The 25532-nt window shown below is 39.2% G+C and overlaps 1 protein-coding gene and 1 long non-coding RNA gene across 6 annotated transcripts in view; one reads left to right on the plus strand and one right to left on the minus strand.

The window, feature by feature from the left end:
* LOC118495412 overlaps positions 1–25532 on the plus strand; it is a 113549-nt gene that overhangs the window by 7390 nt on the left and 80627 nt on the right. The gene's annotated exons all lie outside the window — the stretch shown is intronic.
* Positions 6237–25532, minus strand: part of shisal1b (shisa like 1b) — an 85009-nt gene continuing 65713 nt past the window's right edge. For 4 of the 5 annotated variants that reach the window (XM_031283396.2, XM_031283394.2, XM_036002896.1 and 1 more), the window contains 3 exons: positions 24629–24829; positions 19512–19725; positions 16038–16344 (listed from right to left, as the gene is read on the minus strand). In XM_031283396.2, coding sequence (XP_031139256.1) covers positions 16038–16344; positions 19512–19725; positions 24629–24695 — 588 coding nt within the window. In that variant the 5' untranslated portion in view covers positions 24696–24829. Of the gene's footprint in view, positions 9096–16037; positions 16345–19511; positions 19726–24628; positions 24830–25532 lie in introns of those variants that run through there. The other variant, XM_031283397.2, reaches the window with a different exon arrangement.

Raw genomic sequence — 25532 nt, forward strand, 5'->3', positions numbered from 1 at the left:
TATTTTAGATGCAAAATATTCAAAAGTATTTATTTACAACATGAAATAAAAAAATTAAAAAAATGTATCTTAGAATAAAATAAAACAAATCACAGGGGTATGGAAAAAGAAGTGAAAATAAAACTTACAAGCCAATAAAGCTTCACTTTCCCAAAAGGAAAAAACCTTTCTGTGGTTATATTGAAATTAAATAATTATTTATTCCCTCTGAAAATGTCCACACCCGTTGCAGGCCTGTTCGATGACACTTTGTGTGCGGTGAGGCCTAAAAACTGGAATGGCCGCTTCACTCAGAACTGAGCATAAACAAAAAGCACGTGCATGTGAATGTTAGTACTCACGAATCCAGGTTAAGTCAGTACAGCAAAGGCAATGGTAATGGCGATGGTAATGGCACAGGTAATGGCGATGGTAATGGCAAAGGAAGAAGCACAGCACCAAAAGTCACGGGCCGGCAACAGGGCACGCAGAACAGCAGGGCAGAAACAGCAGGGCATTCGGTTGGAAACCCGTCACTCTCTCTTTCTCTCTCTCACCAACGTCCGTCTCCTTAGAGCATATTATCTGAATTGAGCCACATTATCAAACACTATTCTTATTGAATTAGCGTTAGCGTTAGCTTTGCTTTAACTTCAGAGATATCACAATGCTAAAACTACAACATATGAGCACATTGGCACAGAATGCTACCGCTAGCTAGCATGTCGCTAACCACGTTATACATCCAGTCTCTTAACTATAACAGTTCGATATAGCACAAAATTACAGGCATACACAATCATATTCACCTCTTGCAGGTCACACCAAAGTTTTTGTCAGGACCACGAGTAGTCGACCTTCATAACAAAACATTAATGCTTCCCACACCACGATGCCTCCTTCATTAGCTCTCTCATCATTAGCGTCTGTTCTCTCTCCTCATGCGTGCTCACTACTCCTCACACAAACCTGTCCCACTAGTCCCGCCCCTTACACGGTGATGTTACTCTGATTGGCTCAAGTATTAACACAACCAAAAGCAAAACGGGAATTAAATGATTGACATGTGCCAGGTAACAGGTTAGGTTACACAGATAAACACAGCTTCTTCTTCTCTACTTTTCTCGCAGATGAAACTTAAAGACTTTTATATGAATTTATCTTTAACTGTAAATAGTCTTATTTATTAAACTATTTATACTTTTAACCAGCATACCTTTTAACCAACTTTAACTAACATGAACTCTATTTATGAACTTTTCTTTTCTTTTCTTTTTTTTTATGTTACACTGTTAATGATCTTTTATACTCTGTAACTTATAGGAATTTTGTACAGGGCTACACTTGGTACACATATGTAGCATATCAAGACGTACAAGAAACGTCATTGGAGCCATACCCTAAACCCAACAGGAAGTCCGCCATTTTGATTTCAAAGTTCGAAATTAGTGCGATTTTGGCCATTTCCACATGTCGTACTTTAACGAACTCCTCCTAGAGATTTCATCCGATCAACTTCAAATTCGGTCTGTGCCACCTTAAGACATTAAAGATGAAAAGTTGTTAAAAGAGAAACTTTTCGTCATAGGGCGTGGCCGTGGCGGGGCGGCCATTTTGTGCGTTTCGCCATCAAAACAGGAAGTGGCTATAACTTGAGTGTACATTGTCCAACTGGCTCGAAACTTTTCAGGATTCATCATTCATCATTCAGGAGTCCAACCCTGAGGACAAATAAAGGCCGATATTAACTTAAAGTCATAGTGCCCCCTAGTGGCAACAGGAAGTAGGCCTAAAAGTCAAGGTGCTATACTTTAACGAACTCCTCCTAGAGATTTCATCCGATGGGCTTCAAACTTGGTCTGTAACATCTCAACACCTTAAAGATGAAAAGTTATTAAAAAAAAAAAAAAAATTTCGTCAAACGGTGTTGGCATGGCGGCCATTTTGAGTGTTTAGCGATGAACGAGAAAGTGGCTGTAACTACAGTGTGCATTGTTATATCTGCTTGAAATTTCACAGACTCAACAAAGGTCCAGGCCTGGGGACATCTACAGGCCAATATTGACTTTTGGTCATAGCGCCCCCCGTTGGCACCAGGAAATCAGCCTTATATGACAAACATCATCCGATTTACATGAAACTTAGAATGTGTGGTCTACATGTGATACTGAGCCGCCCCCTATACTCTAACCACGCCCACTTACTCAGGCCACGCCCCCTTTCATAACATAACCGTTTAAGGTAGAGTCTTGAGTGAGGTGTCATTGAACTCAGCAGAGAGTTCCGTCTTCATTGGTGATAGTTTGGCCCACCCCCTATGCTTTAGCCACGCCCCTTTTATAGCTAATGACCCATTTGACGTAGACTCTTGTGTGAGGTATCATTGAACTCAGCAGAGACTTCCTTTTTTATTGGTAAAGGTTTGCCCCGCCCCCTATGCTTTGGCCATGCCCCCTTTTCACAGCTCATGAACTGCATATATATATATATATATATATATATATATATATATATGTGTGTGTGTATATACATGTGTGTGTGTGTGTGTGTATATATGTGTGTATATATATATATATATATATAATTATATACATATATACACATATATATGTGTATATATGTGTGTATATATATATATATATATATATGTGTGTATATATATATATATATATATATATATATATATATATATATGTGTGTGTGTGTATATATATATATAATATATATGTATTAATCATCAACGTATCAATTATATCTTAACTGCTGGGCTTCTGTTGGCTTATACAGCATTGTTTTCGTGAGTTTAATTTGCCTAAGAATTATCTGCTGCATATATGACGTGTTTTAGCTTGCTGCTACAAATCATGTGGATTGTGGTGTTTGTGATAAATTCCCTCCAGTTTTTGGGGAATTAAGTTTATTATTGTCACTCTTGATCTTTCAGTTGTGTTGCGTTTGATGTGTGCTTGTGGGGAGTGATGAGAACATACAGTAGATGTCAAATATTAGCTTTGTAGACTAGATTTGTATTTACATAATGAATCTGTTCCATGTGAGATTGCTGACTGAGCTTGAATTTCATGACAACTACAAACACATTTTTCACAATATATCATCAATGACTACAGCCTGTGAAAATGTTAACTAATATGATACTAAGAAATATTAACCTCCATAGGGGGTCAGAGGTCAGAGTTCACCATCTTAATGGCCTGTTGAATGAAGCGTATTCTTAAGGCCGTTTAAAGTCAACGCATCCGAGCTTGTGCCAATGTGACGTCAAAATGACGTAGATCTCGCAGGCGCGCCAGGATTTTGAGTGCGCGTCCACTCTATTTTTTTCAGTGGCGCGCAACAAAGTGGAAACGGGAAGCCTGAACGAGCTCGAGGGTAACCGGATGCCAAGACTCTCGGAGTGACTGCAAATCTCTCTTGTAAACTTACTGGGTTAAGATGAGTTCTTTTATGGTGAATGAAAGGCTCGATCCGACAAAGTAGGTCATCGAATCAAATCGAAGCATTGACGGCAATGCTGCTGCCAGTTCTGCCGTTGTTTACCTTTTTCTTCTTCCTCTAGTCTGTAGAAATAGCAAAGTTGGTTGCCTTTCCTCATTAGCGCCACCTCTGTTCAGGAGAAGACTGCAACTAGTGTCGCGACCACCACGCGGGAGTATAAACAGTTACGGCACTCCCATAACGTCACACTGGCGCTCGACAGGTCGGCTGCAGTTAGTATACCGCACGTTTTTGTTTTTCTGTGTTGGACAATAATATCACTTTCATATCATACAACAAATTAGTCAATACCATACATCAGTGTTGCACTATCCTGTTTTGTTCTCATATTTCTTAGCATCAATTAGCCTAGGTGTGGTCCACCACAGCAGTATTACTTGAGCACTCATAATGGCTAGTTTAAATGAACGTCATGAAACAGTAACATTAATATCTAGGCCTACTTTAGATGGATCTTAATGTGGTGTCTGTGCCATAGAAGATCCGGCCTGAGTAGACAGGGCATCGGAAAGACGAGGACTAATGGAATTTTAATAGATTAATGTTGGCAGGATGTATCTCAGACCTCCTAATAACAGCATGATGTGGAAATCCAATCAATGGTTTTTAAATGGTGATGGATGGCAGCAATTGGTTTCATATGCGCAGATGGGAAGAGCATTGGTTACTGGCATACTGGAAGGAGGAGGGCACAAATGGAATAGTGAGGAAGCAGTTTGATAAGCAGAATCTGGGGAGGATGATCCACAGAGGTGCATGAGGGTTGGGGGTAAAAGTACAGTAGAAGTCGGAGCTTATTGGAAAGCTCAAAGTGGCCTTGACAACGTGGTAACAAACTTCTTGGTTGCCAGGGGCCTTTGACGCAAGCAAGCAGCCAGATGTGTCTGATTTGAAGCAAGGTGTGGAGGTCTGACGCGGCCTGTCGCTGTCTTAGTTTTTCGCCTTCACCTCTTTGCTTTAATAATGTTCCTGTGTGGACCAGTTTTGAATGTGGCTCTGTCAGCTTGGGAGGGTCACTGCTTTGAGGCCGGATTAATTATATCATGGTGTATTGATTGGCCAACACGGTTCATTCAGAGGCTTATATAGTCCCAAAACTCATAAAAGGCAAATAGCACTAGTGAAAAAACATCAATGACATGAAGATTTTTATTTTTATATTTATCTATCAGTTGGTTTAAAAAAAGTTTTATAAGTTTATTTTTTTCTTTAACTCAGATCAGTAAAAGCTGGGGAAGGCAGTTTATTTTTTGACGTTGTCGAGCAACAATTCCATAATTAAAGCTGCAAGCAGCGATGAATGGGCCCTCGCCCCTCCCAGCACGTGGGGGGGTAGTGGCAGGATGCTGGTTGCCTGTAACACTTCCTCTGTCTACTATGTTGCGTTAGAGAACACACACTAATAATACGTTATGTTGCTGTGTATCATGTGTAGACCACACCATTAAAAAAATGTCAGAGCCAAATCACTGCAGAACTTTACAATTTTCACCGGGTCTGACATGTGTGCCAATTTTTGTGAGTTTTCGAGCATCTCAAACACATAAAAATGCAAGTAGCAGCAGAAAAATAATCCTAACAAAAACAATAGGCTTGTCCAAGGCACATTCGTGCTCGGGCCCTAACAATCTTCGCGTGTGTGAGTATGTGTGTGTGTGTGTGTGTGTGTGTGTGTGTGTGTGTGTGACAATCAATTATCACTGAATTCCTGCTATATAACAGCATACAGATGAATTATTTTTAAATTCTACCTCTTGCAGCTTTAATAAATAAAGACCATTCACTAAGCCCCTGCCACAAAAGTGATTGTCCAATCATAGATTAGCAACCATAACTAAGCAAGGCACACCTTTCACCCTTCACTTTGAATTTCTCTACATGCCGTCGAGGTGTGCATGGTAAAGTTTAAACCTGAAACAAACCTAAAATATTTACAAAACAGCATAAATAAGCTCTGTCATGTACAATCATGTAATCTAGGCATCCAAACAAGGTTATGTTATATAAATAACTGTTTGATCTTACATTTATCCTCCTTATCATAAATACTAGGGCTAATTAGTTACACTGCACTACAAAAACGTATGCTGCAATATGCCACTCTTAGATTAGAAAAATTGGAAATGTGGTGAGGAAAATAGAAATTAGATTAACTAAAGAGCTAAAAAATTAAAATAAGATGGTGAAAGACAAATGAAAGGGTAAAATAAAGTTTTAATTTTTTTTTTTAATTTTAATTTTTATTAAATTATTGCTGGACAAAATAAAATAGTTATCTCTGCAATTTCTAATAGGGTTGGGCGATGTCTATTGGCATATGACGATGTGTACAGTGACACATCAGTATACAGAAGCTATATTCACCCCCATTAATAATAAAAGGGTGTTTTTCATCTTATGTTTTCAGTCGTAACGTAACATTCAATCGCCAGAGATGACTGTGTTCCATAGACCTGCGGCCCGGTGTTGGTGTGGACCGGGGGGGTTGGGGGGGTGTCTGTCATATCGCAATGGCTGTTGGCTATGACATCATCCATCGGACCAACCCTTATTTCTAACAAACCTTTTCCACTCCATTTTAAGAAATGAACAGTGTGATTGATATATTCAGTTATATTTTAGAATTCTCTAATTACCATTTCCTAACCTTTGTATCTGGCCTCCATAGGGGCTTGGTTTTAAAGGCTTAATGGAATATATTTTTTCCAAAGAGCACCTGACAGAGAGATTTAAACACACTGGAAAAGATAAAACTTTATTTCTCCCTGTCTTGACAATACAAAGTCAACAAGTGCAATAACAATCCAAAACGGTACTGATCATTCTATCTAGTAGTAAATACATAGACAGAACGTGGTGCACATCATTATTACCACCACACCCAAAAAGTGAGGTATCAACCACTACAAAGCTTCTGTGTACAGGTGGGTATTCAACTGTAAGGCAACTGTTACCATGACAACCTGGAAAGACTGAAACAGATGTGTGCTCACTTCTTCCCATCCTTTTTTTTTCTTTTTTCATTATTTATTTAGGAAGAGGGTTGAGCTGATACGATTTACAGTACCACACCACATCAGGCCAGAGTCAAGACTGTTTTTTTTTTTCAAACAAAACAGAAAACATCACAAAACCAAGTTGTAGCATTTTAAGAAATGGGGGAAAGAATTCATTTTTGACCCTGCTACTTGTCAGAGGCAAAATAAATCCCCCCCCCCCCGGGTGTGACTTTTACTTTATTAGTGATACGAACATACCTCCTCTGCCTTATTACAGGTCAGAACACAGCATAGAGCCCTGAAAAGTGACATGTTCTCTAACATATCAGATTTTACCCACTTATCCAGCATTAGCGACTTAAATCCCCTTTGTGCTGCTGCACCTGTTAAACTGTTTGCTGCTGCTGTTCACATACAATCAGGAGGCAGCTACTGAAAGAAGCAAGAGAGTGTAATTTAGAACAACTGCTGATCCTTGGGCCAATTATTTCACTTGGACACATCCTATTTCTCTGCCCCTGAAAGCACAAGCCTGTTAGTGCGCACACACAATTAAACTTTAGCCATTGTAATGGGAATTAACTTGCTCTATCAACTCAGCAAATGTGAATATTATTGCTGATAACTGATGATGACGCCAGCAGGCCTCACTTACAGCCCACAACCAGAGTTCTGTACAGAGGGTCCACTTAAACCCCAAGTCTCCGGGCTGACATATACATAGCCAGCTCAGAACGATTAATGGTATCTATTCTGTACACACACAGGCTTGGCAGCTGCCAGAGTACCCGTTGCAGATGCACAATTGGGACCAACACCTCTCTCATAATGTACCTACCATCTGTCCACCTGGTCTTCACATGCTCTCACTTATGTACAGTCTGGCACCAACAGCTGCTTTGTCTGTTCTTGCATTTTATGGACTACAGTGAATTTATCTCAGTAGTTAATTCCAATTCGGGCATGGAGTAACAACTTTTTCTTCAAATGTAATGATTGTAGAGCTGAAACGATTTGTCATATTATCTATTAGTCCAACTATCTATCTATTTGGTTGATCAGTTTATTGTTTAGGTATTTTTTCAAGGAAAAATGGCAAACAGTTCTTTAATTTCAGCTTCTCAAATGTGATACTGTCTACTGTGATAGTTAATTGGACTGTTGAACTGTTGGACTGCAGACCTAGATGATTGCAATTAGATACTTGATACATTTTTAAGGTTTCACTGATTTCACAAATGTCAGGAATTTATTATATGATACATTATCATAGTATTATAGTATATAACTGAGAATCCCTGAAAGCTCTGCGCTACACCTCAATGATTACCCAGTGCTCATTTGGCTGGCACCTCTGACTTTTTACATAACATGTCTTCCTTCTGATTAAGCTACTGTACATTATTGCTGACAGTGAAAGGAGTTTTAATGTTTGTTTTTTTTACATTTTCTATTATGGCTAATCGCTTACATTTGTCTATTACCAATGTGGGATATAGAGGGCTCCTTGTGAAGGAACTGGATATTCATTTGCATCATATTGCTAATGGAGCTGTGTTTCAGGCAGATCCGGTAATGAGGAAGGGCAAACAAGTCAATGGATGAGGTTACCAAGGCAACTGTCTCACACTAACTAAAAAGTAATGGTCTCAAATGGGCTTGTAGGCTCATAGCCAAAGATTATGTTATGTTTAACCTAGCATGAAGCTATTTGCTGTTGTGAACGTATCCCTGATCCTCATTAATGTTTTGGCTGGAGAGTCACGATTCCTTTTCTCACCATAACTAAACCAAAAGAGAAATCTTGATGACCTACTGTTAAACCTTTAGATCTATAGCAGTTTATCTGTATGGCGTTGTGTCCTTGTCAGACACGATACAATATAGAGAAGTCACTTGTTTTGCAGAAAGGAGACCTAAAACATTTCATACACGGTATTGTTTTTCAACATGGCTGCAAAGACATTTTGTTTCTGGTTTCAGTAAGTAACAAAAACATTCTACTCTAAGTGAGATGCTCAGCATCAACCTAAGCTGTTACATGTTCCGATTGTTAACCACTCATATATTTCTCTGACTAGTTCACATAAATAAATCACCAAATAGATAACTGTGTCTAACTGCTACTGAACACAAACTGACACAGCAATGTAATAAACATTTTATATTTAGAAAGATGAACCTCTTTTTTAAAAACAGGCAAGCCTCCTTGCTTGCGAGTACAGTTTATCCAGTTCAGTTCGGATCTGTTAGGGATTCTCCAGGCTTAGGCAGCCATTTCAGGGGATCACTGAACACCTGTAGTTGGATGTGTCGCTCCTCTGCTGTGGCAGCAGCAGTAGTAAGGTTCTCTGTGTCTCCTGGAATTCTTTGTTCAGCTGAGTTTTTAAATACCATATCAGTCTGCTTCTGTCAGTCCAAGGGTGTTTTGTGCTCATTAGAAAGGGCCAGTAGTCACTTCTAACTACTACAGTATGACAAGCCCACCACTGGTGGTTGTGTCTGTGGTCCGGAGAGAGGGCATCTGTGGGGCATCTCCTCTGTACCACGTAAGGAAACAAGGTGTTGCTACTCTTCGGTTTGTCCAATCGGAGCATCATTCTGTCCAGAGAGAAATACAGAAATTGAGCATGAATGTTCATTCTTCACAACAAAAGTCTTATCACAAGGTCCACCTTAGTTTTTCTAAGCTTTCAACCACATCTTGTGGATACCTCTCAGCAGATGCCCAGTTGTTACTTGTGACCTAAGTATATTATTTCTGTCTCTTAAAGGATGGTCTGGATGCTGTGACAGGTTGTGGTTCTGCTTTTGGTCTGATTTCTTGTTATCATTACGTCAGTTAAATGGACAAGACACTTAATGAACACTGGAAACGGACAACGCCAGCTAATCTGTGAGGTAGAGGTCCTATCAAGTCTAAAATGTTAGACTTGTGGAGCAGCTGAGGTCAGATAACAAGTTTAATATCGGAGAAATTGCAAAAAGTAATTGTCATTTAAAAGCATACATCTTTTAGATATGGGACTGATTTTCTAAAGTATTTTCTCCAGCTGTGAGTATGACATACTAAACCCAAGTGGACACTTGAAAACCTCTACTGTGAACACTAGACCAGAACCAGTCACACTGGGAAAGGGTCAAAGGTCATGGACTAAGAGTAAGTGGATGTCTGGAGAAAGATCAAGGAGGCCATTCACATCTGACCCCAGGGACCATCTTTAATGGGAGACAGGGGTTACCCCACACACACACACACACACACACACACACACACACACACACACACACACACACACCCCACCATTTGTTATCATAAAATGTGGTTGATTGCTTCAGAAAACCAAGTAATTAAGAACAAACGTTTTAGGATCACATACCCACATAATTATATAGATAGACATTTTAAAGATCTCATACAAATGGATCAAACAGAGTGAAAAGTATTAAGAAATGGAAGAAGAGAAATGGAGGTCGTATCAATGCTTTTTCCTCTCAAAACTGCCATTTTAAAGGACTGCGTCATCATATTCCACTGAGTTGCGACATGAGTTGTTTGGAAACTATTGAGCAACACAGACATGGATTTTAGCTGCATGGCTGAAATTGTCTCAGATCACGATGTGTGTTCTTAATGATCCACATTGATCTTTATATAACAACATATTGGCTTGAAAATCAGCTCAAGGCCCGAAAACACAAAGACTAATAAAACGGGGCAGCTTTGCTTTTCAAAAAGCAATCAGATTTACAGGAATATTTAACAAGTCTGTAATTCTTGTAAATACTTTCAGTCCATGCACCCCACAACTATGAATCACATCCCACATCCCACCCATTTCTGCAACCCAAAATAATGCAACTACATTGTTGATGGGAACATAAGTTTTCATTTGAAGGTTATTCCAAATAACTCTTGAGAAAAAAACTAAAATGTAAAGTAAATGTAAGACAACAATCTAATAAAAGATGACAAGCAGCCCAAAAATAAAACTGCTGCAACCTCACTTGCTCGTGGCACTGCCAAAAGTCATTCTACAATACAACTTTTAAGGAGCTAAACCTATTCTCCTGCTCTTTCCTTTTAGCCTGTAGCAGAAATCTCTGGCTTTGTAGCATCTATGATGTTAATTAACTCACACCACATGGAGAGTGTTGCTTTAATTGGACAAGGTCTTGGCATGCTGCTCTGTGGACAGACAGGCCAGGAATAATTTCATAATGTACAATTCTATTATTCCCACAGAAAGCCAACCAGTGAGTTCAAAGATGGATGTGAATATGCAGGAGACACAACTAGGCTTTGATCACACTCTGACAGAATAAAACTGGGAAAAAAAGATGTGAAATGCTGTTTCAGCTTCCCGAGTGCGAGTGTCATTTCCTCGGCAGACAGACCGGCAGGTGTTTGAATGTTGGTGTTAGGGATGGTTACCTACAACTAAAGTGGTGTAACAGACAGACTGAGCGGAGTGATGGAAACTCTGTTTACTAGACTGGGTAATAACGCTGAGTCACAGGTCTGACTGTAAGAGGCAGTGTTACGATTACTGGTGAGTCAGGTATATGCTGAATGTGGTGACAGATGCCACCTCACATGGACCGCTCCATCCATGGCTAAGCTCAGCTCGCCCAGAAAGCTACCAAGCTTGAGTGAGTGGGTGGTTACTGGCATGAGGTGCTGCTGTCACTTGGTGCCAATTGATTTATGAATCACCAAGAAACTCTTTGATGTGTTCTGTTGATGTGCAGTGGTGCTATTTGATGTTGCCCAACATCTAATTTCCCCCCACTTTTATCTATGGCACTTTCGGCTGATGCTAAGTACACATTAAACCAAGGTTGAATCACCCATCCATCCATTCATCTATCCATTAGCTATACCCACTTCTCCTTGAGGGTTGCAGGGGTCTTCCATCAAACATGACCAAAGGATCAGCTTATGTTTTATCTTAATTGTACAGCGATTTTTTTTTCTTTTTTTTTCTTCCCCACAGCAACTTGTGATCAGCACTGACTAAAGACAAACTAATTTTTATTTAAAATAAGCAGTAAAGCCAGACTGAAATGACAGCAGCAAATCAGATATTTCTTGCAGTTCTAAGAGTGTCAGAGTGGGCACACTAAGCAAGGAATGTAAAATAAGTGATACTATAGGAGATTCTCACTGCCAGGTCCTTTTAAAATTTCCTTCTGGTGTCAGGATATCCAGATGATGCTGCTGCTCCCCAGAACCACTAATTGCTAGAGATGGACTACTGGGCAAAGAGGGTTGGCACAAACTGGGATCCTGGCCAAACTTTTAATGTCCTAATAGCCACGAGTGGACAACCAATCAGAGCTATAATGCTGCTGAGCACTTTACGGCAATATAACAGGAGCTTCCAGGAACAGCTGAGTTTATTGCTGTTTAAGGGTTACATGAGAGCCCAACTAGGATTTGTGATGCCAAAATGTTTTTATATAGTGGCAATGTCATAGCTTAGTACAGTGGTTCCCAGGTTCCGAGGACCTCTTCACTGACACCACGCGGCATGTTCCAGATGTACATTTTAAACTGAATGTTATTTACAGGACTAGTTCAACATTTTGGTAAATATGCTTTTTCGCTTTCTTGCCGAGAGTTAGATGAAGATACATTCCTCTCATGTTTGAATGGTAAATATATAGCTGGAACAGCTGCTTAGCTTTAAAACTGGAAACGGGGAAGCAGCTAGCCTGGCTCTGTCTTAAGGTAACAAAATCCACCAACCAGCACCTCTACGGCTCACTAATTAACATGTTGAGTATATACATGTGGTAATTGTTACAATAATAGACAATATTTAAGCTTGGTCCCCTTTCACGTTCAATTTTGCATTTGTACTACCACTTAGTGTAATGAAATTAATAATTTATCTTAATATTTTTATATAATAATAATGACTTTAAGCAATCTATTTCGACTTAGCTGCACCTGTTTTTATCTCTCAATCGCGGCATCGCAATGTCTTCTGTGAAGTTGTGACAATAAATCCACTAAATTAAAATGCTACTTTTGCATGTTTATTTTCCCCCTAAACATAAATATATATATATATATATATATATATATATATATATATATATTTTTTTTTTTTTAACCAAATCAAGATTTCAAAATTAGCTGAGTTACACAACAATATTTTAACTGCAGAAGTACACTCTGTGGTACAAATACCTCGTATTAATCTATCCTAAGTGTTTTTCTCTCACCTGGATTGCACATCACTTAGTGAAGAATGGCACCAGTTAACTTTCTTTTATTTGCTCAAACTGGTCTGAATACATGAATAGGAGATTTCAATAAAGTTTAGGCCTATCCATGGAGAGAAAGTAATAACGGTTTCCCAGGCTGCCCACACTGAACCCCCAGCAGATCTGCAGCAGTATATACCAGCCCGCTCACGTAGCAAAATGGTAAACAATATACCCACACACTGAATGCCAAGCTGCACTTTCTCTGAAGAAATAGATCTCTGAATGTGGAGAAATAATTTGATACTTTGACTTGCTATGAGGATTGCTCTGCTGCACTGGTAATCATTTGTGCTGGATTCCTGAGTTGCTGTGCAACTGGGTTGTTTTTAGATGCTGCTGCGCCAGTTGTGGGACTTGACCCCATCTCTGTTTGTCTACATATGGCCAACAGATGTTCAGCTAAGTTTTCTGAGCCATAACCCTACATCTTCTCTGGGGATAAAGATCTGTACCCCTGTAAATAAAACATTAACAACTAATGACACACTGTGTGGGCAACATCAGATGTGGTGTATACGGTATCAGCCATGGTTACTTGACACATTTAACAAAACGTGTAAGCATTATCTGCATTGTGAGAAGTGCTTCACTGTGTGAAACTGCAAACGGGCTATTTTAATCTTGTCCCAGAAACTGCTTGTAACTGAATTTAGCTCCCAGCAGCTGTCACTTTTTTTTTTTTTACTGATGTGAGTGAGCGATTATATAAGAATATTCTAAGATAATCAAATCTTGCTCTGTAAAAGCTGTCCTGTTTATGAAAAAGCAGTTACACTTTTCTTTATAAAAAAAAAGATACACAAGATTATCTCACACTACTATCCATCCTGAAGCATTTCCCATCACTCATCGTCAGCATGAATTACCGTTAACTTAGCATGCTCGTTTTCTAGGCCCACTTTGTCAATGAGCATTTTGCTGCAGATCCAAACACCTTTTTATAGACATCCTCTGGCTTAAAGCTGGAGAGCTGCCAGTACAGGTCGACCTCATAAGTCAAGGATTGATGAGTCCTATCATATTGAACTGACTTCATGTCTAATGAGGAGGCTCCATGGGTATGTCCATTGTTAGTAAACCATGTTTCCACCAGCAAAGCAGCCCCAGGATCCCTCTGCAGCATCCCAGCTCCTCTATCTATGATTCGCACAGTCCACACTGCCTCTCAAAGCCATTTGTCAAACCTCTGCCCACATTAAATTATCATGACCCGAGAGAGATATCTTCCTCGAGGAAGAGACTCTGAGCCCCAGTAAGACAGATAGGGTGCACAGTGTCGCAGACGGAGAACTGCATGAAAAATTGACTGCACAAAAATGTAGGTTTGTTCAGAGTGTGCTCTATGATTGTGTAGCTACAGTATATTACGAAAGTCTGAGCACTATCTGCCAAAAGAAGAAAAAGTTCCCTGTGGCTTTTATATGTAACAGTTCACTTCTGGCATCATAAATCATCTTGTATGTTTAAACAACATTCACACACAGCATAACACACCTTGAGAGTCCTATGACTGCTCTCAAAGGTAATAAAAAAAAAACAACTGAAAGGACAGCAGATGGTGTTTTACCACAGAAACTCCATGAACGGTCTGTAGCGTGACTCGAATGAGAGTCAAATCATTCAGGTTAAATAAGAGTTAGGGGCCTCTGGCAGGCAGTGCAGCTTTCACATTATTCTGTTCTTTTCTACTCATTAATTAATAATGACCGCTCCCCAATGAGCTGGTCAGACTTAAAACCCAAATTTAATTTTTTTAAAAGAAGGCATGTTGAGACAGAGTGCAGCTATTTTGAGATGAAAGGCAAATACAGATCAGATGCTTTGCAGAAAATCTCCATTAGTTGGCGAAAAGGCAAAATTCTTAAAATATTGATAAAGGATGTTTTCCTTAGTCAGAGGGAAACCATATATTAAAATGACCTAATTCTTTACCAGTGAGTTGCTATGATTCTGACAGGTACAGAGTTAGCAATATCATTGGTCGGCAGTAATCGTGTGTGTGTGTGTGTGTATATGTTTGTGTGTGCACTGCACTCTTAATAAGGAATTTAAGTAAACGGGGAGCCTGATGTTTGAGCTTCCTCCCTGTTGGCTTGGGAAAAGTATGCTAGAAATGCTCTAATTTATCCTGCTCGACACATTGTTTCCCTGCCATGTTGCTCTCTCTACATAACAAAACACAGAGTACAAAGAAAACAGAAAATGAGACAGAGAACCTGTGTTTAAAAATAAATGATGTAAAATAACTTCTTTTTACAGGGACGTTTGAATTTCTAAGCATCTGTTACGCTTTCCCAAACAACAGCAAGAGTCTCTGAACTGTAGTATGCTTATCAGAGTAGAACAAATTATAGTTTGTGATAGTAAGCATGGGGTTATGTAACATCCTACTGTATGGGTGTCCTTTTGGAGGTCTTCTGTTTTCTTAAATGTCTGTATGGGTGCGCTAAAAGAAATTCATCACATATCGTCAACATTTTTTTTGCATTACTTTTGACTAGAAACTGCTAATTTCACCGATGATACATATGAATACTATGGGTTTAAATGTTGACGGCAGTGTTATCTCATTCAGTCAGCCATCACTACGATTTACATGATTGACCTTTTTGCTAACATTGTGCAATATGTTTTTCTCACACTGGTCTGCGCCTCACTTTGTCTGCATTCTCAAAGTTAGAAATTGCTTTGCTAAATTAGTCAGATGGCTAGTTAGGTAGCTGAGAAAACACAACACAAAAATAGTTTATGTTAACTGAATTGTCAAGCTATACCTTGATGGCCTTTTGAGTAGGGAAAGAATCAATGGGACATGATACTGTACCTTATCTACTTAATTTACAAAATTTTGTAATTCTACTTCTGAAGGTTTCTCCATTTTTGCAATTCAAGTTTTTTGTGGACTTTGTCTATATCTGAATTGAGGGTCTTAAGTTAGATGATGTCCTATGTCCGATGAGAAAATGTGTGGTTTTGCGCTTTCTAAATAAAATAGACTTGACCATAATCCCTTAACATATAGCTAGGCTACATCATCAGGTTGTCTAATGAACTGATCTACAATCCCAACAGTCTTTTCCAGCTACCTGTCTGTCATGTATAAAGTATTATTTGCACATTGCCAACTCTCCCATGGAGATACCAGCTGTGGTTACCCAGGTGATTTGTGACTTAAATCTTAGTTCACGATTTGCTGATTCTTGCAGCTTTACAGACATTCGTGCCAAACTGCAGGTTGGCGGTCGTCATGTGACAGACAGTGACTCACCATGCGGTGGATGTGTTGTAGGGCAGGAGTGTGGGGCTGTGGCTCTCCCCTCTGAGGCTGTGTCTGGGCTGGTAGTGGCTGGGGACCATGGGTTGGGCTTGAGCCTGGGATTCGCTCTCCTCTGGCATGGACCTGTGCCACTGACTCCGAGCCTTCTTCAGCCAGCGTCCTCCCAGACCCCATTTCTCCAGGTAGACCCGGCACAGCTCGTAGTTTATGGCTGAGTAGTAGAGAAAGTCCAGCGCCAGCAGCACCATGACGAAGAAGCCGTAGATCCACACGCCGACCAGGGCTGTATAATTACTGCAGGAGAGACAGACCGTGAGAATTAGCATGGTGTAATCTAGGAAAGATGATGATAAACACTCACATGCTCAGAGCTACCATCCAGATACCTTCAGGCTGGACCCTGAAATCCCAAGAGCTATAATAGAGCTGCCAGGTGTGAATGTTTGCTGTTCATGTGGCAAGAACATGCCATTTATCAAATCCCTTGATTAAAAACTAGTTAAAAAACAGATAAATAAATTAAGAAACCCTCCATCTGTTCCATTTGCTGCTTTTTAAATTACTGCTTCTTAAATTGGACAAGGAATTCCATTAGCACAAGACACTTAAATCCATCTCATATTGGCTCCTCCGTGGGGCCTCTGAAAATCTGTGCATCTACTTTTCACCTCTCATACATTTTTTGTCATGTATTACTTGTTCCAGCTCGATTTAAGGGGCACATTTTAACTTTATTTTAGTCCACCCACATCCATAAAGTACAGCAACGTAAATGCGCTGAAGTAGCTTCCTGAAAAATGAGATGCAGCATTTTTGCCAAAACAGGGATACTAAATATCTGAGTGTGATGTCTTTGTTTCTATGGCACTTAGGACATTTAGTTGGGGAATTTCACACAAATTGAAAGTGACTATGTCCTATTAGGATGTTCTATCATACAGAATGAAAAAACATATTCTGACGACACAGGATATTACTTTAAACTAGATTTATTAAGAGATAAACCCATCTTTTATGTTATTTCAGCACACTTTGCAATCTGTTTGACTGCTTTGATTGAAGCCCTTACAAAAAAGTGATGTCCAAGTGCTTCTAGTTCAGTTACAGTGAATTCACTAATCTGAAAATGTTTTGGCCTTGGGATATTTATCTGAATAAATGAACATCGCCATTGCTGGAATGAGCACTAAGGCAGGTGAATGCCACTTTTGCACTCAAATCTAAATGTGTCCTTAACTGCATTTGCCTTTCTTCACCTCTGTGTCAGAGATATTTACCTATACTTTAGTTTGTACGTCTACTCAGGTAATTTGAGGGGCCAACAGGCCAGGCTATATCAGCCTGGAGGCATGCAAACAAGAATATGTGCGTAGTCCTTGGAAGGATCGATCATAATCCACACAACTACTACAAATGTTATTCAATATTTAACAGTTTCCTCAGAGAAGGAAAGCATATGCAATTGATTATCTGTCAAATGTTTCTAGCTGGACCTGTTGCTTTTCTAAAATGATATTCAGATGACTCTTCCAATCTGAATCTATTATGATTCTGCATCATGAAACCCTCAGAGGAAAAACGCCTCTCTTTGGTTTTAACTGCAGTAAACCTTAAACTAGAATACAATTTTCTCCATGCAGTGTGAATAGAGAGCAGAATTATGGGCAGTTTAACTTGCTTGGCCAGTGGTAAATATCAAACCCGCTGTCCTATCACCCAGTGAGCCAGGATGAAAGAGTGACCCAACAGGCCATCTGAGAAATGAAATATCATGACCTGCTGCAGGGCAGTGTGAACCACCCGAGACAGAGGCTTGCTGGGAAGGCATTAGCACAAAGAGCTGAGAGCTGCCACAGAACAAGAGGCTCATTTTTCTGTGTCCCTCACTCAGCTTACATCTGTTTATCCTGCAATGAATAAGGGTGTGTCATCCAGTGTAAAGTATGTTCCCTCTGTCAAAATACACTGTCATATCTTGGAACATTTAGTGTAGCTTACTATTAATAATACTATTACTAAGAACTACAATTCTTGCATAGGTATCTTTACTACTGTATAATATGATACCATAGTGGTACTTGATATAATAACCAACACTTAACACCTGCCTTTGTGAGCTATCGTGTGGAGGCGTCCCACTCACAACACAACTGCTCTCAGAATCTGCTGGTGGTTTTGAATGCCTCTGTAGGTGTGGATCAATGTCAATTAACCCTTTAAGTAAGAGGCAAACAGTGTCAATGTATGTGATACTGTTGAGGGGCCATTTGTGAGCAAGCCGACTCTAACCAGCAGTTTTTATCTGATCTAAGAAAATGTCATCTCTGAAACTGTTTGTTCCACCATGTTCCCATTAAACTCTACTCAAGATTCAGCACAACCTATTTTTCCTTAATTACCTCCACCAAGCCATGGAGGTTTTTCTTTGGTCCTGTTTGTTTGTGTTTTGCAGGATAACTCAAAAACTACAAAACAGATTTCAATGTAATTTGGTGGAAAGTTCCATCATGGCCCAAAAAAGAACAAAATAGCTTTTGATGTGGATAGCGCCACAATGTGGCCATCAATAAGCACTTAATATTTTGGCTCATTTCTTCTTAACTGAGAGGCATAGAAGAAGATTATTTCTGCATTGCTTCACAGCTCAAACAATTAGTCGATTGCCAAAAATAATAACTATTTTGATAATAGATCAATAATTTTTCAAGGAAAAATTGTGAAAATAAAGCATTCTCTAACCTATGGGCCTGTGCCTGCTAGTCCCTGTTTGTAATCCATCCATGGATTTAATTATTCTCCAACATCAACATAACTGACTGTCCATCCTCATGTGTATGTTTTGATCCAGATCCAGACTGAACATTTCTAAACATTTTCTGTTATTAAAGTAACAAATTTAGAGTAGCAGCCTTGGCAAAGTTATGCACTCTCTGAGGGCTTTCTAGGTCACAATAAAATGACAGAGGAGTGCATACAGAAGGAGCTAGGGCTGAAACCTTTTGAAAGAGTCAAGTTCAAACTAATTAATTAACTTAGTATGTGTGAATTTCGAGAGCACCTTCTGTTGTACCACAAGCTAAACTACTTTAAACGGTCTGTTGCTCTTATAGACTACATATTTTATTTGTCATTACTGTTTAAAAACGAATTGTTTTCCTACGAACATGAATTGGTATTTCAAATATACTGTAAATTGACATGCCTAGTATGGGCCTTGAACAGAATGACTTCTTTGGTAGTATCCTTAATATTACATTGATCACAGCAAGGCTGCCACCCCTGGTGAGTAGAAAATGTACTATTTGTCTACACTGTTTTACTGGAGAACAGTGTAGATATAGATAATAATGACTCTTTTAAATTTTAATTTTATTATATTTCCCTCAAATTAAAATCTTTAATATCACTTTAAAATCAAACGACGTCAAACCGCAGTGTGATTTTTATTTTATTTTTCTTACTTGTGTGCATAACCATCTGAGGTGGTGGTGAGGTTGATCTGCATGACCATCTGGAATTCTGTCTCGTTGCAGCAGTATTTGAAGGCGGTGTTGTTGTGGTAGCAGCAGAACACGTAGGTCTTGTTGTCTGAGAGGCGTGGACAGTGAAAGCCGAAGTGGTAACGCCCCTTGTGGTCAGTGTAGGGTTCACACACTCGATAATGAGCTGAGAGGGCTGCAGTTTGGGGGAAGACAAAGATTTAGATGTAAAATTGACTTAGAAATGTCAGACAGCAGGTATTTCAGTACAGCAGACAAAAACACAAACAGTCAGTGAAATCTAACTCATGACCTTTTGAGCAGAGTTTGTGTTAGTCTTCCTACACTGAAAAATGACACACTCTTAGAATTATTGATTGAAAAATGGCTCTCAAGGAAACGCCTTTCAAACTACAGCAGCCAAACTACAAAACAAAGTATTTAATGTTTCTTGTTTTGGAAGCCTCAGAAAAGACATGACACAAGGTAGTGCATGTAACAATAATGAAGTAGGACTAGGAACAGAAAACAAACACAATGTACTAGCAAAAACAATCAGAACACATCACATTAGGAATAAAGGCCCCAAGTTACAACCTTTGAGTACATGTGATCTATTACTGTAGTATCAGTGCTTCTGGATGGAAACACCAAATATACTCCTCAGACCGGTTCCAGAATTTATGTCAGAATAGTACTTTTTACTTTACATTTCTACATGAACTGTACTCAAATGAAAGATACATCCATCTATTTACCTCTTCATCAAAGCTTAAGTGACCCAAAAAATACTCCTACTTTCTTTTTGGCAGCTTGTGTTAGGCTTTATGAGATGACAGAGTTCCGAGTTTGTTATGCACTAATGCAAAGATCTGTGGTACAAATAGTACTCTGGCTCATTTGCATTAATCTCTAGCTGTGCATTCAAATCCCTGCAGCTTTAGGAGAAGATAAATCTGTGCATCCTTGCTGCCACAAAGGGGAAAAACAATATTGTTTGTGTTATAGAATCTACTGTAGAAACCAATACACTTTAGTTTGAAAATGAAATCACAGGATTCCACTTCAGCAGCAGCTGAGACTCCATCTGATAAAAATAAATTACCAATCTGTCAAAGAAATGAACCAGATATGATTAGTGTCAGTTTACGGGGCTGATGATAGTTTATGCACATCACAATGGACCAGGACATACCCACAAGCTGAATACCTTCATAAATAACCAATATCAACATTTCAGCATCCTTTCACTTTATATTACCAGTAATAAGCCCATGAATGAATGCTCCAGTTTGCCAGGAGACAGACCCTGTACACTGCATAGTAGTGATATACAAACATGTTCATTATTTCATTTTATTTACCCTTTATTTAACCAGGAGAGCCTTATCGAAATTCTAAATCTTTTTCATGAGTGTTCTGTCCAAGAGGCAACAGTAACAGGGAGTTATAGAGAAACAGCATCAGACAGATAACATGAAATATTCCACAAATCAGAATTGAACAGAAATGTGAGTATACAATTATTTAACAACCTAATTAGCATCTTAAAACAACCCAAGAGTTGTCTAAAATGAAGAATCTAAAAGAATTCAATGAGACTAACACATCAAGATCCTAAAATACCCCAACAGTTAATATCAGAATCGTGAGCAATATATGTACTAAAGGAGAAATTTTACAGCTCAAAAATAAACTTGTCTGCTCTCTCTCATGGACCAAACTATGTAATGGTGACACTGTTTCTAAATTACCGTAAATATATCTTTGGCATTTCTTTACTACAAGAAATGCGATACGCTGATTCGATTTTCGGGTGCCAAAAGCTAAATCGGATGATATTAGCCATGCTGATGTATGAATCTGGCTTTATTTTTGTGTGTTATTTACTGATTCTGTAATATTTTAAACCTCTTTGATTTCTTTATGCTTGATCATTCTCAGTCTAAGCGTAAATCACATTATGCAGTTTGATGTGAAGTGCTTCGAGATTAGTTCTTTTGTACTGTAACTGATTTGTCTTTATCTTGTATGTTTCCTTTCATCAGTGCAGCCTAAAAATCTGGCAGTAAAAGTGTGCTGTGATTTAGTTCAAGGTCCACTTATGCTGCGGGATGATAGAAGTCTTTCAGTAATCTCAGGCAGGGACACATCACCATTTGAAAGGCGAGAGCTCTTTCAGGTTATAATGAGCTCGGTGTGGCCAGCCACCTTCCTTTCGACAACCTGTGGCAGAAGAGGGGGTGAAATGAAGCGGTGCTGAAGGACACAGTAGGATTAGAAGTGAAGGGTGGTTTATATAGCGAGACAAAAACTCTTCATTTGACCTTTGCATTGGCTGTACAACGGTTCTGCAATCAAGTCATGTTATTTATATCGCATAACTCCTCGCACGTAAAGGAGGGTTCAGCAGTTTGTGGGTACATGAACTGACAATGAGGAAACAGACGCCCTTAACATTGTAAGTGGGCCATAAAGTCCTAACGATGCAAGAAGGTTTGGAAAGAGAAGAGTTCATGGTAAGTCTCTGGCTTCTCAAATGAACAACAGCTGGTTCTGGAAACCATACAGTTGTAAACACACCCACCTGCTTAATTTCATTAACACCTCTTGAAATGTAGGATACAGTTAACAGCTTGGCTCTTGCATTACATGTTATGTTTACAATCTGCGGTCTGAAAACTGCCATGTCTCTCTCTCTCCCACTCCCCAACAACAAGCAACATCAGTAGGTGCTCTCACATCCTATTTATTTACGTATGGCTCCACTCAGACCTACAGTTTGTCGTCTTTCTTCTGAAACACACTGCATGCCATCAGCTTATCAACAGAACAACAGTTTGGGCAATCAATCATTTATCAAGCAAAAATGCCATTCATTCGCTGGTGCTAGTTTTTCAAGTGTGAGTATTTGCACATTTTCTCTATTTTATATAATTGTAAATTGAATATCTTTAAGTTTTGGACTGTTGGCCAAACACAACAAATGTAATGTCACTTTGGCTCTGACATTTTAAAGACTAACACATTGATAAATTAACCCCAAAAATGGCAGATTAATTGATATTAAATTGTTGTTAGTTGCAGCCCTACTATACTGTATAGGCTATATATCACCTTGCTGTATGTATGTATGTATGTATGTATATATATATATATATATATATATATATATATATATATATATATATACATACATACATACATACATACATACAGTATCACCAATTCAATTACTATTACAACTACTATTTTGTAAGAATAAATTCATCATCAAATAAATAATTCATCCACTTTTCCAAATTAGAGGTCACTGTATCATCAGTTGATTCAGTTATTTTCCTTATTCCAGAGAAGACATAGATAAAGACTTTTATCGGAAAATGAATCGGTGGTGTAGAAAGGGTGGAAATCCAGGTATTACATCCTGTCTCTATCAGGCTTTGAATGCATATATGTTGAAGTTAAAACATTGTTAAGTTGCTCTTGAATGAGGCGATTGGTAACATCGTTCACACTCTCACTCTGATTATTATTATGGGATTATTCCAACCTGTTCCTGTTAGCTGCTGATTTTGCCCTCCAACACCAAATCACCCTCTTGCCCTATTTTGTCATTTTTAAACTTGAGTTGGCATATTTTCCCTTGTGCATAATGTATATTTATATCTCCAAGATATGTGTTGGCTTGGTTCTTCTCTTTGTATCTTTTAGAGTTATAATGTGCTCTCTTCACGCAGCATGGCCTCGTTTAGAGAGCAACCAGGGGTTCAGAGCTTTTCCTGCCAAGTACACTTTTATTTTGGCAATAAATGTTTCTAACTCTAAGTGAAGTGTCTCTGACTTCACTTCTGGCCATTAGATGTGAGCATGTTTCTCCTTTTATCCATAAAATTCTATCTTTCTGTGTTGTTTCCTGTATTTAGTTCATGACACTAGTGGCTCACACAGTAAAGGACTGAGACCCACATTTTGGAGCATCCAAAGTTTGTAGAAACTGCTCCAAGCATATATATGTAAACATTTACATATATACATATTATTATTTATATATATATATATATATATATATATATACACTCACCCACCTAAAGGATTATTAGGAACACCATACTAATACCGTGTTTGACCCTATCCTATCAATATGGGCCAACATTTCTAAAGAATGCTTCCAGCACCTTGTTGAATCAATGACACGAAGAATTAAGGCAGTTCTGAAGGCGAAAGGGATCCCCCACACCATTACACCACCACCACCACCATCCTACCCAGTGGTAACAAGGTATGACGGATCCATGTTCTCATTCTGTTCACGCCAAATTCTGACTCCACCGTCTGAGTGTCTCAACAGAAATCGAGACTCATCAGACCAGGCAACATTTTTCCAGTCTTCAACTGTCCAATTTTGGTGCGCTTGTGCAAATTGTATCCTCATTTTCCTATTTTTAGTGGAGATGAGAGGTACCCGGTGGAGTCTTCTGCTGGTGTAGCCCATCCGCCTCAAGATTGTGTGTGTTGTGGCTTCACAAATGCTTGGCTGCATACCTTGGTTGTAACGAGTGGTTATTTGAGTCAAAGTTGATCTTCTATCAGCTGGAATCAGTCGGCCCATTCTCCTCTGACCTCTAGCATCAACAAGGCATTTTCGCCCCCCAGGACTGCAGCATATTGGATGTTTTTCCTTTTTCAGACCATTCTTTGTAAACCCTAGAAATGGTTGTGCGTGAAATTCCCAGTAACTGAGCAGATTGTGAAATACTCAGACCAGCCCGTCTGGCACCAACAACCATGCCACGCTCAAAGTTGCTTAGATCACCTTTCTTTCCCATTCTGACATTCAGTTTGGAGTTCAGGAGATTGTCTAGACCTGGACCACCCCCCTAAATGCATTGAAGCAGCTGCCATGTGATTGGTTGATTAGATAATTTCAATAACGTGAAATTTAACAGGTGTTCCTAATAATCCTTTAGGTGAGTGTACATACATACACGCTGAAACTCTTGTATGAGTGCCTGGAGGCTCCTGTAATGAAAGAAATATAAACTTTTGAGGGCCAGACAGGCAGACTCCCTGATAAGCACACATTAAACTTTGCAGACCTGCAGTGGACAGCAGGAGGAAGATGACCGTCAGGACATTGAAGGACTGCCGGTTGGTGATAGTCATCTTCTCGTCCTCAAGTGGGAAGAAGGGAGGGAGCAGGAGGTAGGGAGGGGGGGCTGCTCTGCTTTAGCTAGGCGTGGGCATCCTTTGCATGTTGACAGCTCCTCTCACATAGCTGCTGCTGGGAGTCAGGACTCCTGATGGGAACAAGACAAGCAGAGAGAGGAAAGATTAAGAGATTTGATTTGGATTTCTGGAAGTTCCACCATACTGTGTGGACAGCTTGTCTGGCAGTGAGCTCCCATGATGCCTTCTGAAATCTGTGCTTAGGTTTACATAATAGGATGGCCTGGACATTAATTAGGGGTCCAAGCCAGAGGGGTGGGAACCACGGTTGCAAAGCATCATAAAAATAATAGTATTATTATAATAGTTTAATTTACGAGTCTGTAATTTACAAATAGATAATAAATATGTTTCTCTTATGAATGTTTAACCAAAATCTGTCTTATTTATCAGTTTATCCCGTTGAGAACTCAGATTAAAAAAACATCTAATAGCCAGCATATATTTGATTATACCTATAGGCTACTTGACTGTAAAGACAAATGCTACAAATGCACTAAAATGATGGTGTTCTTAGAGAAAGTGTTGTTTTTACCAAACATTAAATTAATTACACAGAACTTGCTCCTCCAGCACAGTGTACAGAGTTTTGATTGCAGAAGTGCTGAAGAGCAGTTTGCTTGTAAATTATGCATCATGGGAGTTCAAGAACTCTTCTTCTATCCCTGTCCAGTTACCATTCAAAGCTGGGTCATAGCCATCTGTCCACTGATGCTAGGTGAGATTAATGGGGTGGCGGCATATTTAGCGTATCCATGCTGGTTCATTATTTCT

The sequence above is a fragment of the Sander lucioperca genome, chromosome 7 (genome assembly GCF_008315115.2).
Source record: "Sander lucioperca isolate FBNREF2018 chromosome 7, SLUC_FBN_1.2, whole genome shotgun sequence".
Lineage (NCBI taxonomy): Eukaryota > Metazoa > Chordata > Actinopteri > Perciformes > Percidae > Sander > Sander lucioperca.